General features: G+C 49.9%; 1 protein-coding gene across 1 annotated transcript; it reads right to left on the bottom strand.

Annotated features, from left to right (window-relative positions):
* Positions 1-10,982: 10,982 nt before the first annotated feature.
* Positions 10,983-11,579, bottom strand: IUM83_02928 (uncharacterized protein; the record flags this gene model as incomplete). The annotated part of the gene is made up of 1 exon (XM_067926890.1): positions 10,983-11,579. One exon carries the CDS (start codon positions 11,577-11,579, stop codon positions 10,983-10,985), a length of 597 nt encoding a protein of 198 aa, XP_067784302.1.
* Between the last annotated feature and the right edge of the window lie 1,514 nt (positions 11,580-13,093).

The following is a 13,093-nucleotide window of genomic DNA, read 5'->3' as shown; positions in this document are numbered from 1 at the left end:
TCAGCATCACTCCTTCTCGGACCGGCGTCGTGGCTACTAACTTCGTCAATGGTCTGCCAGGATCCAAGCGGCATTGACGCAAGCTTATCCTTTACGGGTTGACTAATATCGTTTCAGTGCGGTGGGCAGCGCAAGTATCCCAACATTTCACGTGAGTTCTATCGCCTCGCGTGTCGGGTCGTTAATGCGATGGCGATATGGTTTATCTGGCCGACGGCTCTGCAGTTTGTTCACGTGCCCGTTGTACCATCGTTTCTTTTTTGGTGTGCAGACACGTTAGGGGAGACGATTCTGGTGGTGTAATGGAAGAGATAACCATGGGTCTGTTCATGTGCGAGGTAGGACTGCTCATGCTACTATACCGGTAGGAGAAACTCTCCTGAATGAGGAGTTTGCACGGAGAATCGACAGTGTTGATGGTACGGTACACACGTGCTGTCGTTCGGCTGCAGCAAATTCCTTGAGTTTTTCGGAGCACGTATGGGTGACATAAATCGATTTTCTGGAATACGGTGCAGTGCACTGACAACCACAGCCCAACGGTAAATGGACTTTTTTCCATAACAAGCTGTCAAATAATATTCGCAAACATATTATGTTTGCGGATATCATGTCTGCTGGTATTATATCGGATTCGCATTTGCTCGCTCGACATATTGCAATGAGGAAACCTGGAGATCAAATCGCCAGTATTTATTTGCCTCGTTGTATTGGTCAACGAGGCGACACCCAAGGCACGCGAACTACGATTCGTTGGTAATTCATGTACAGTGTTCCATAAACGGCATTTGCGGCACAACGCGAAATCTCGGAATCGATACAGTTGGTTACCTCCCTCCTTCGGAGAGCTGCTGTCCCGTATTCAACATCTGTACTAGACTATTCGTGAAGATCGCATATACAGCTGTGCCCCAGCCTTTAGGCCTAGCTCACACATTTCAGAGGTGCGGAGGTGGCGGACCTACGTTTGGCAGCGGGCGCAGTCAGGTTATCCTCAATACACCTACAATGCAGTGAATGAAGAGCTCACACCACTGCCCGGTCTGTCCATTTCGTTGCGTGGCTTGGTCGGTTCGACGGTCTTGCCAAGAACTCATCCAGACGATTGTTGTCGCTTTCCAACAGGTGTATCGTAAACTGACAGTTTCTGTACATCTATTGCGAACATTCGACAAGCTCATAAAACGAGTCCATGGCCAAATTGATTTGAGTTATAGTATGAGGCCGCATAGGACGGTCCCTTTCCAACAGTTGTTTCGTTAAAGCACTGACGGTTTCTGTACATCTGTTGCGAACATTCGACAAGCTCATAGAACGAGTCTATGTAAAATTGATTGAGTTATGGTATGAGGCCACATGGGATGGTCCTATAATTGACCCGCAAACAGGACAGCAGCCCACAACCCTGTTGCACGTAGTCGTGATGGGCAGACCAAACAACTGGCACCGCATAACCGTAGTCCAGTAACCGTAGTCGGCCGTTCATTTTTCCTTTTGCGTTGATACAGCACAACCCCACAGCGACGCCACATAGACCCATTGTTGTCACGCGCAACTACGAATCGTGGGCACCGCTGCGACAAGATGGAGTTCACGCCGACGACGAGCAGTGCCAGCCATGTTTGGGTGATGCCGACACCGGTAGCTTTGGATGCAACTCAAGTCCAACCAGTCCAGCCAACCCCGAGCACCCCGACAATTAAACCAACCTGGAGGTTGTACGCCAACGTCCTGGTGGCGACACTGCAGCCATTCCAGTACGGATGGTCCACCTCCCAAATGAACAACTCGATATTCAACAATGAAGCAGACTGCAACGCAAGACCCATCGCACCCGGAACCTGCCTCATGTTTCCCGGACACACCAAGACGCAGTGGACCATGGCTGTCAGTTCCTGGATCGTCGGTGGTATGCTCGGCAGTCTCGTCACGGGGCGTATCTCTAACAAGTGCGGTCGCAAGCCCACCATGATGCTCAACTGCCTCTTCATGATGGCAGGTGCACTCATCCAGGCCAGTGCGGACGACATTTGGATCTTCATTGTTGGGCGCGTGCTCGCTGGTATTGCTGCCGGCGCGTCTACCGCCGTCATCCCCGGCTTCATCGGTGAGATCTCGCCGCCGCACCTCCGTAGTCGCCTGGGGGTGTGCTTTCAAATCTCGATCACGCTGGGCCACTTGTTCGTCGCGATCACGTTCTTTTTCGCGAGCACAAGCACTGGATGGAGGTATATCGCGGCATTCCCCACCGTCTTGGCACTGCTGTTCTTGGTGCTTGCACCTTTCGTGCTCGTGGAAAGCCCGTCATGGCTGCTAACGATGGGCCAACAACTGATGGCAGAGCGGGAATTGGCAAGCTTGTATGGCTCTCAGAACCTGTTTCTTGCCAAGACTTGGATTAAACAAGACGAAGAAGCCCCCCGACCGGGCCCCGGGAGTGAGTATATCGCCCAAGACATGAGAATGTCGATGGCTTTAATGGCGCCGGAACCACCCAAGCCTCGTAGCTTCGCCCAACCGAAGCCCCGCGGCTTCGCCCAGCTCTTCTCTTCGATGCTCATACGGCAGCTACTAACAGCCATCGGTGTGGCTGGAGCCCAGCAGCTCACGGGTGTCAACGCCGTCTTCTTCTACTCGTCCAGCCTCTTCAAGCAAGCAGGACTCACAGACGGTCGCATCGGTGTTCTGATGGTCAACTTTGTCAACGTTTTGCCGACACTTTTCTGCGGCATGCTCTCAGCTCGACTGGGCAACCGCAAACTCGTCTTGATCGGCTTCGCTGGCATGTTTCTCAGTGCGGTGGGCATCACCGTGTCGCTGGTTACTAGCTTGCCTGCGCTTGCAATTGTGTTCACAGCACTGTACGTGACTACGTTTGGTTCAAGCCTCGGGCCGCTGGCGTGGGGAATTATGGCTGACCTGTTCCCGGACGATGTCCGAGCCATGGGTTGCTCCATTTGCGTCGGCTGCAGTTGGCTCTGCAGTCTTGCGATCGGTCTGGGTTACCCCTACATCGCTGCTGCCTTCAACAACTACAGCTTTGTGCCTTTCATGTGCACGGTTACGATGGCATTCCTCTTTGTGCACTCGTTCGTGCCTGAGACATATGGTAAAACCATCCAAGAAATTCAGGACGAGTTCGAAACGCGACGACTTAAGAAAGCCGCTGAGCGGGACTGGCGTCTTTCAGGAAATAGTCAGATCGCGGTGCTAGGATAATATGAAACTAGGCTAGCATATAATAAATAATAGTAGCAGTATTTAAACGAAGCTACATGGACGTGCTGGTGACTTGAGAGTGCGAATCCGCTGCTGAGTCGAATGAATCCGGGTTGCCACGGTCTTGCCGGAAATTAAAAACTTGTTGGGACATCATTACGTGATGCTAATACTAATAATAATCAGACCGTTGAAACCCTGGAGTAGGGAAGCTGTGGAACGCTCTCCAGCTTTTGAAATTTGCAAGCTAAATCTTAACATGAAGAATGCATGTTTGCCTTTTCAACATGCCTGCAAATGGTAACAAGAGTGCCAAACATGCGGCACCCAAAACATTCTTTCTGAGAGGTACGGTATTAATGGTGACTTCAGCTATCTTAGCAAAATTCCTTTGAATTCTAACATTAAAAATCTAATTTTGAAGGTGAACAAACCGTTATACTCACGAGCATACGTTAGAGAGGTGAATTAAAGTGACGAGGTATATAAAACCGTGCTTCACCAGGAACAGCTCTGGATTTTAATTTGCACAACGCTTAGCATACTTGGGATACCTAGTATTATATATGTTAGTTATCCCAGGTTATGTCTAACTCCTGGTTGCTATTTCCATGCACCCCGCAAATAATAGTGAATAAGAACATAATAGACTATAAACGTGAATTTTGTGCAACGTACTGTCTGCTTGCAGTTCCATCAAATTAGCTACGACGACTTTGTTCGAGACTACTATTTTTTCACATGAACTCATCCTATTCGAGGGCGTCTACGCAAAAACAGTAAGCCAGCGATAGTAATATAAGAAAAATGAGTTCACATACCTTACCAACCAATTGTCGTAGCCTAGAGAGCATCCGGACGTATTCTTCTCGCTTTACCAATAGTTGCATGCACTATGACGGGTAGACATCGGTTAAATCAAACTTGAGGAGGAGGAGGAGGAGCTGATGGGGGCTGGCGGGGAGATTGAGAAGTGCTCTCTTCCCGACCAAACGCCGGCTACCGGCACGACTGGTTGTTGGAGCCCCTTTATTAACTAATACACTTTATACCTAAATATAGCTAGAGGTACCTAGTCATATAAACTGATACACTCGCCCCACCCAAGAAGGAATAGCCTTCATATCTGGAAGCTGCTCGTCCTCTCGCTCTTGTCCTCGTCCTGCTGTCTGGTCTTGCTTGCCCTTGAGCTCTTCTCGCGTCCTTGCAATGGTTCGGCTGCCTCCGCAGCGCACAACCAATCTTGCTTCCTTCGCTCCGCTCGCGTCCATCGTCTCGCTCCTCGGCCACTGCGTATAGATTCCGCTCTTCGGTTGGCCATGGTCCGTTCAGCACGTCCGCTTGGTCGTCGGGTTGGTGTCCGTGCCTCGTCCGCTGTCCCTCCTGTTGTCCGGCTTCGACCGATGCATGCGCTGGCGTCTCCGAGGGCCGGTCGCCGTTATACGGTGTGGTCCATCGTCAACCGTCGAGGCGCCCCTGGTGCCTACGAATATCGAGTGGTGTCGCGGGTTACACGGGTTACGCAAGCCGTACCTGGGAGCCCCGCGCAGCCTTGCTTGCTGAGGACGACGACTTCAGCCAAGATCTCGAGACCGTGGACTCCTGGAAGTACTCCGGAGAGTGTATTTCCTCCGACCGGTACTGCACCGAGCGCGACATCCCTCTGTCCATCGAAGCTGATCCAGCCGACCGCAGTGGGTTCGTGGCGCTGTTGATCGCTGCAAATCTCGTTGGGCTTCGCGACTGGTCGTCCCCGGCTCTCGTCGACCAATATGTGGCTGATGTGCTCCAGCCACACCACGGCTCGACGGCAGTTGTGTGGCCCACACTGCTCCGTTTTACCGAGTGGCTCAATCGCCGTGCTCGGGCGCTGGGTAACCCGGAGGTACACCAGTATACCCTTGCGCATAACCTGCATACCGACAGCTTTTCCGGTCAAAACACCACGGCTTACCTGCTCGCGATGGGCCTGGCGCACGGTGTGTACGTCTGTGCTGGTACCACCCACATCCGCGTCGCCGGGCGCACTGTTTCGTCCTCGAGGTGACTCCAAGCGGGTGGTTCGCCACTGATGTCGATGTCGTACGTGAAGCGCTGCCGGAGTATGGATCCTCGTGGCTTGCGGGCTTGATCTTCGTTCGCCGAGCGGTGGTTTAGAGGGGGTTTCTTCACAGTGTCGTAAATTTACCAAAATATACATGATTTCTTGACTTGACTTAAGTATGCTTTGGCTCAGATACTTTACGCCATAGGTAGCTCTCGAAATCATGTGTACCACACCACATAGCCAAAGTTGCACTTATGACCGGTTACTGCTTCCGTTGTGCTTGCGCGTGCTGCGCCGTATGTTGTCCGCTGGCTTGGTAACTTTTCGGCGTTTGCATGATCGCCGTGGTTGCTTTGCTTCAAACTCTTGAACTAGTCCGGAAACTTGGTGTAGATTCCCTATCGGCTCCCAGGTAGGCTTCTCCTCACCCACCCACCGAATGAGGTACTGCCACGATCCTTGGCGCTTGCGCTTCTTGAGCACAGCTTCCACGAGCTGGCCAACACTTCCATCATGTAAAATGACATCTTGAGGTCTTGAAAGTCGACTGGGCTGTTCATACGGCTTGAGCGAGCCGGTGTTGAACACGGGGTGAAGCTTGAGGCCCGGAGGCAGGTTGATCTCGTACGCATGCTTGTGGACCGTGCGCACAACTGAGTACGGTCCAATCCACTTGGGACCGAGCTTGCGAGAGTTTGGAAATCCCGTATGCGCTGTGTCGAGGTTCTTCGTGCTAAGATACACACAGTCGCCGACCTTGAACTTTTGTTCCTTGCGCCCCTTGTCGTACACGTCTGCCATGTAAGCTTGAGCATCTTCGAGAGCTTCTTGGCACTGTCGCAACACAGCAGCTTGACGCTCTGTGAACTTGACACCTTACTGCCTTCCGCCTTGCAATCGTCGTCGCTTTGACGCTGCGAGAGCTGACAGTGGGTTGGCTGGTACGTAGCCAAGATCTGCTTCAAATGGTGACATCTTGATGCTGGAGTTGACAGCCGAATTGATGGCGAACTCCGCGTTCGCCAGATGGACGTCCCAGTTGTCTTGTCGAGGTGGCACGAAACAACGTAGATACTCTTCGAGCGTGCGGTTGGTGCGCTCTGTTTGTCCGTCACCTTGAGCACGGTAAGCTACCGTCATCTTGAGCTTGGTACCGACGTCCTCGAAAACTTGACTCCAAAATCCAGAGATAAACTTAGTGTCGCGGTCCGATACAATATCTTGTGGCATTCCGTGAAGTCTCCAAATGTTATCGATGATAAGAGTCGCTACTTCTTGATCTGACACGGTCTTCACAGTTGGAATAAAATGAGAACGCTTGGTCAATCGGTCAACTACCACCCAAATCGAATTGTTACCACGCTTGGTATCTGGAAGATCCGTAATAAAATCCATCGAAATCGAACGCCATCGTTCGTATGGAATCTTGCAAAGGCTCCATCAAACCTGGAGTTTTCGAAAGTCACGGCTTGTTTCGCCGACAGTCTCCGCAATCCGCGATGTACTTCTTGATCGTCCGAAACATACGTGGCCAATACCAGTCTGCTTGCAACTTCAAGTACGTGCGATCGGTACCGGGGTGACCACCGTAGTTGGAATCGTGGACTTCAGCAATGATCTTGTGCTTCAGGGTCAGGATGTTGGGAACTACGATCCTGGGTTTCACGTCAGTTGATCCTTGATACCACACGAGATTATTCCCCACAAAGAAAGCCTTGTACTGCTTTCCAGATACTTGTCGAGTTGTAGATTCATCATTGTGCTTCTCAATCACACGTCGAATCTCTTTGATCACTTTGTCCTTCTCGTAACCTTCAATGATTGACTTTATCAAATCACTGGTGGGTCGGATCGCAGTCACGCGAAGCTGGTAGCTAATCTCGTTGAAGCTTGGGACGAATAGATCATGAAATTCCTTCGTCTCTGGCTTGAGGTTTGGTCGTCGACTGAGTGCATAAGCAATACCATTCTTGGCACCAGGAAGATACGCGAAAACTGGTTGGTATTCTGCAAGTATGTCGTACCAACGAGCGAGACGTCGATTCGCCATCTTCCGCTGGAAATACCCTCTAGAGACTTGTGATCCGTTTCGATCATCACTGGCCGATCCAAACAGTAAATCCGAAAGGCAGCTAACGCGTTGACAATAGCGAGTAGCTCCTGTTGCTGAATAGGGTACTTCAGCTCTGCTGACTTCATCTAGCGACTTGTAAACGCGATCGGTCGCTCAACACCATCAACCACCTGAAACAACACACCGCCGACAGCAAACTGGCTCGCGTCGGTTCGAAGGTGCATCTGCTTTGTAAAATCGGGTAAGTGCAGAACAGGTGTGTTTGCTAACCGTTTCTTCAGTTGCTTGAAGTTCTTCAGCTGTTCTGCGTTCAACGTGATCTTCGAGTTCCGTTGGTTCTTCTTCTTCAGCAGAGTGAACAGTGGTGCAGTCAGCTCCGCGTATTGCTCACAAAAGCGTTGTACGTATCCAGTCAAACCGAGAAAACTGTGAAGTTGATCTTGGGTTCTGGGAACTGGCCAATCTCGAATCGTTTGCGCCTTGTCTGGGTCGATGCGAACACCGTTGCGTCCGATAAAATCACCGAGGCATGGAATCTCTTCGGTACAAAATAAACACTTGGACAACTTCACATACAGCTTGTTCACCTTCAGGATCTCCAACACGTCACGGATGGCTTGAAGATGTTCGTTGATATCCTTTGACTTGGTGAAGATATAGATGACACGAAGCGGCTCCAGAAAATTTGCCCAAGTCTCTGCTCAGTGACCCGGCCAGCGATAGGTCCGTAAGACATGCGACGGAAAAGCACAAGAGAAGAGCGAAGACACAAGCGAGAAAGAAGGCTCAAGCAAGTCCAGACAGAGAGCCGAAGAAGATTGCTCAAGATCGTCCAGACTCCCGCCATAGTGAAGTCAAGTCAAACTCCAGACTCATTGGTCTCCGGACCCCGGACGCAGGATTCCAGACACCAGGCTCCGGACGAAGATCTTCGATGGGCGACCGGTCGCGCCCTGTCCCAGCCTGATTTGTACCCAGAAAGGCCTTCCCAGTTTCAAGTATACTCCGACCAAGATGTTAACGACCGACCAAGACGACCGACCATGATATGTTGTGCACCGACCAGATTCCTGCCCTATCCATGACCTGCTCGACATGCGACGTGATTACGCCACGCCCCGACTATACTGAAACCAAGATAAAAGAGCTGATTCCAGAGAGAACAGTGGATACAGAAGCCTAAGAAAAGATAATCAGAGATTTCAATTTGCCAAGAAGGGCGCAAGTGCTTCCCCGTCCCCAGGGACGAGGTGTGCTGTCAAGTAAGCGAGAGGAACAAGCCTCGACCGGAGGGATTAAACCTGCCGGCGGCCCTAAGCTACAAGACCTGCGTTTGGACGCGTCGTGACCGCGAATACCGCCGTGGAACTCTCCCAAAGGCTAAGACCAAGTTAGGCGGTGATCGGGCGACGCGCGCTCCGAGGTGACCTGTCCTATTTCATATTCCAGTTGTTGGTCCTTCGTTCGGAGGCCCCATTTCATATTAACTACGTTTCTAGGAGGTTGTGTGTAGTCACCCCTAGATCCGATCGATTGACTACTATGTGATAGGATTGTATATTGTCTGACCGGAGGTTGTTCTCCTTTTTTGGAGTTGAACGTTTGGAAAGTCTTCCACCTGGAGCTAATTATCTCCTTGCGGGAGCTGGTGCGCGTGAGTGAAGGGTGCTTTCGGACTCGACCGGTGGTCCGGAAGAAACTCCAGTAGACCGGTGTACGGGCCCCCCGCTCAAGGGCCCCCCAAAGAATAAGTAGCGGCTGTATATTTGTATATTTGCATATTAACTCTCTGATTTTGAAGGTTTGGCTGGAAGGATCTGCTTGTGATCTCAACCCCAGTCGTGGAGACCTACGTTTGAAGTAACGTAAGCGCTCTACACTCAAGACCTTATCATTGTGGAGACAACTCACCAGGTGAAGTTCGTTCTATCGAAGATAAACGACACCTACAGGGATTCACAAGGTCACACGCCACCTCCGTTTGGAGCACCTAGTGCTGCTATCGGAGTCTGACCCCATTGGGAAAATCCGAAAGGAGGAGTAATTCTCCGGACGGGCGGCCCCGTGGCATCGTGCTATACACCTGGACGGCAAAGGCGCTCACCCGCCTCGCCACACAGATATCGTCGTAAAATGATCTTGTATGCGGTAAGCCCTTGAACAGAGATGAAGTCAGTCGATGCATTGTTGCCGGTGCGTTGCTGACTCCCATTGGCAATACCAGATACTCGTACAATCCCCTTGGTGCTTGAAACGCCGTATACTTGATATGGTCTGTCTTCATTCGTACTTAATAATATGCAGACATTATATCCATACACGAAAAATAGTAAGCACCTGCCATACTGTCGAACACATCTTCTTTCCGGGTCATCGGCACACTTTGACGAACGGTATTCGTGTTGAGGTACCGGTAATCATGGACAATGCGCCAACCAACAGGTTTCCGAACACAAAACGTTGGGGCTGCATGTGGACTGATACTTGGTCGAATTAATCCCTTGGAAATCATCTCGCGTACCCATTTGTCAATCTCGGCCTTCTGCTCTGGCGATAACCTCCACTGTTGTCGATACATAGCCACGCTTGGATCCTTCACATCGGTTTGATGTTCGATATCACGCTCCATGGGTAATCCATCAGGTAACTCTGGCTTGAACACTGTATCCTTGTACTCCTTGAGAACAGGGAACGCTGGATTGTCCTTGAACGAATCCCAGTCCGTATGTAGGAAACGCTTGGCCTTCTCCGATCCAACGTTGTCAGGCTCATCATTTCGCTTGATATCACGTGTTATCTCCTTGATCGTGTCGTTCGTCAGTACGATCATGAAATCATGTTCTGGCTGGCCCTTCGATGGTAGCGGTATAAACTTCCTCAGCTTCTTCCTTGTGATGTACTTGGTCTCGACTCCTTCCGAGTCAACTACTCCAAGAGTAAACATTGTCTCCATTTGGACATTCTTCTTCTCTCTCCGAGAGAGATTCTCCACGGTTCCAGCTGGTCTTTCAGCTGTTTCCACCTCGCACTCCAACTGCGTTTCTGGCACGGCGGCTCGACAGGAATCACGGCTTCTCGCAGAAGAGCTTTCGCTGTTCGCAGCATCGCGAAGTCCAAAGCCATTCGCCTGACTGCACTTCCCGCAGGGAGTCGAAGTTTCCGTTGCTGAGGTTCCACCGGAATCGTCATCCTTGAAGCATCGACGTTTCCAGTCGACGTTTGGTTGGACATCCACAAAGAACGGCATCCCGAGAACACAATCGAACTCATTGGGAATGTCAAAGACGACTGCAACACACTGGTAGTTGGGAACACCTTTGAGTTGAACGTCGATCTTGACCAATTCCAAGATGGATTCACCAATCTTGTTGTCACCAAGCTTCACTCTGATTGTGCGATCAGTTTACACTTGAGTTTTCAAACCATGCTCCTTGATAAATCCACGAGACACATATACGGTTGTAGCACCACAGTCCAGAAGATACTTGGCCTTGAACTTCTTATCACTTTGTACCAGGTCTCCATCCACAGAAAATAATGGTGCACGGTTGTACACGAGAGGGTCTTCGCAAAGCAGATTTAACGTAGCTTCGTTTACGGTTAAATCTTCTTCGCTAGTCCTCGCCACGGCAGGTCCCTCTTCTACTGACGTGGCTGGTCGTTTCCCTGTTCGCTCTTCAGCTTCTTGCAATCGCGCTTAAAGTGACCGGGCTTCTTGCAGTGGTAGCACACAGGTCCTTCCTTGTTTTGCTCCGCGGGTGCGTAGTGACCAGGCTTGAACGAACGCTTGCTTAATGGTTTCTTGTATTGCGTAGGCTTCACTCTTGGTTTTCCACGGAAACGATGTTCACGCTCGGGCTTCTCACGGCTGACGTTGCGTTCACCACCGAAGTGGGACATCTCGTACATGACGGCTTGGTCCATCGCCTCACTTAGCGTTGTCGCGTTCTGCAGCTTAATGTAAGCTTGAGTCGCACGCTTGAGTTCGTCGCAGTAGTAGCTGTCTTGGTCCACCTCGCTCATGTTTTCGACGCGGAAGATCAGCGCCGAGTACTTGCCGTTGTAGTTCTCGATATCGTCGACTTGGCGTAGCTGACGAAGCTTCTGGCGCAGCACCGCTTGGTAGTTGGAGGCTTCAAAGTGCGCGAGAGCGTCAACCGTGAACCGTGCCCACGTCTGCTCCTCCGCCGGCGTCCTTGACGCCCAGAACAGGAACCACCCGGATGCGGGGTCTTCCATCGCGGTGCCTGCGATCGATGGGAGCGTCGTGTTGCTGTCAGACGCGTCGTAGCTGTGAATGCGGCACAGCGTCTCCACTTGGAAGAGCCACTGGCGCACGTCTTCGCCGCGCTTGCCCTTGAACTTGAGTAGTTGAATTATACCACAAATGACCGCCCGTTTTTTTCAATGAATATATTACCACCATCAGATAATATAAACGTTGAATACCAAAAGTAGTCAAAAAGTGGGCAAGGCCTCTCGACACCCTCTGGTACAAAGAAGCATTCTATAATTTTTCAGACGTCACAATACTTCTAAACATTGTTTCAGATCACGCACAAATGGCCGCCAGTTTTTCAAATATAAAGAACAATCCATCCTGATAGATAAAATGTAAAGATATAAATAATCATATATGCGATCCAACGATCCAACCATAATTATGTGTGAATATATTATTCCAAGTTCAGGCAGGAAATGTAAAAAGGCACCTAATAAGCCATTTTGTCATATTGAGAGCCATCATCCGGATTATAAATCATTTACAACTGAATATCATATCCCGAAGCATGGTATTGACCCCTTTAGGGAAAGAAGACACCTATCAGCAATGGATAGAGCGTGGCTATTGAAGCACACATAAATTGTAAATATTTTTTTCATCGAACCTGATATAAAGTATTCAATAATATATAGACAGTCATGACTTATACTCCGGAATTCTACCAAGCTAACAAGGATCGCCTCAAAGAGAATATGAGGCGCTCATATCTAAAGAATAAGGAAGCTCGCGTCGCCAAGCAGAAGGAATATGATACTGCTAACAAAGACAAAATCAATGCTCGACGTCGTGAGAGGCGTAGAGCACTCAAGGAAGCGCAAACAGCAAACGAAACCAAGGAATCGAATTAATTAGTTTCATTTTTTTGTCATCAATCAGATATAAAGGTCTATCGTAAGCGAAGATCAAACTAATATAAAGACATTTTTACGCGACGAAATATAGCCACCCATATATAGCAACGTTTGGATACGAACTCGAAGGACTACGCCGACTCGATATTAAGCCCATCAAATGGGGAACCTCTTACCGTTTGAAAGTGCGTGGACGCACTGGTAAAATGGTTTTCATGGGAAAACCAAGCATACCCAAGAATATGAAGCTCATTGCCAAGCAATACAATGTCTCGATCGATGAGCTCACGAAACAACTTTCACCCGACTACAAACTCGACACGCAATACATTTTCAAGAAGGAGAAATATGGTGAGAGACACTTCTATGAATACATCCCAACGAGTGAATTCTATGATAAACTCGAAAACGTGCTTCTAAATCAGCCTAAGGCTTATAAGATCAACATCGCACTGGGTTATATGCTTTATGACCCAGTCAATGATGAAGAATTTTACTTCTATCCAAACATTGCTAACACGACGGTGTATGACAGGCCATTCACCGTCAATAGCTGTGCTGATGCTCGAAAAATTGTTTCGGATATTATAACCCGTGAGCTGGCCGACGGGCTTAAA

This window comes from Phytophthora cinnamomi (genome assembly GCF_018691715.1).
Source record: "Phytophthora cinnamomi strain GKB4 chromosome Unknown Contig92, whole genome shotgun sequence".
Lineage (NCBI taxonomy): Eukaryota > Oomycota > Peronosporomycetes > Peronosporales > Peronosporaceae > Phytophthora > Phytophthora cinnamomi.
The sequence above is the reverse complement of the archived record's forward strand: the minus strand, read 5'-3'. Positions and strand labels throughout refer to the sequence as shown.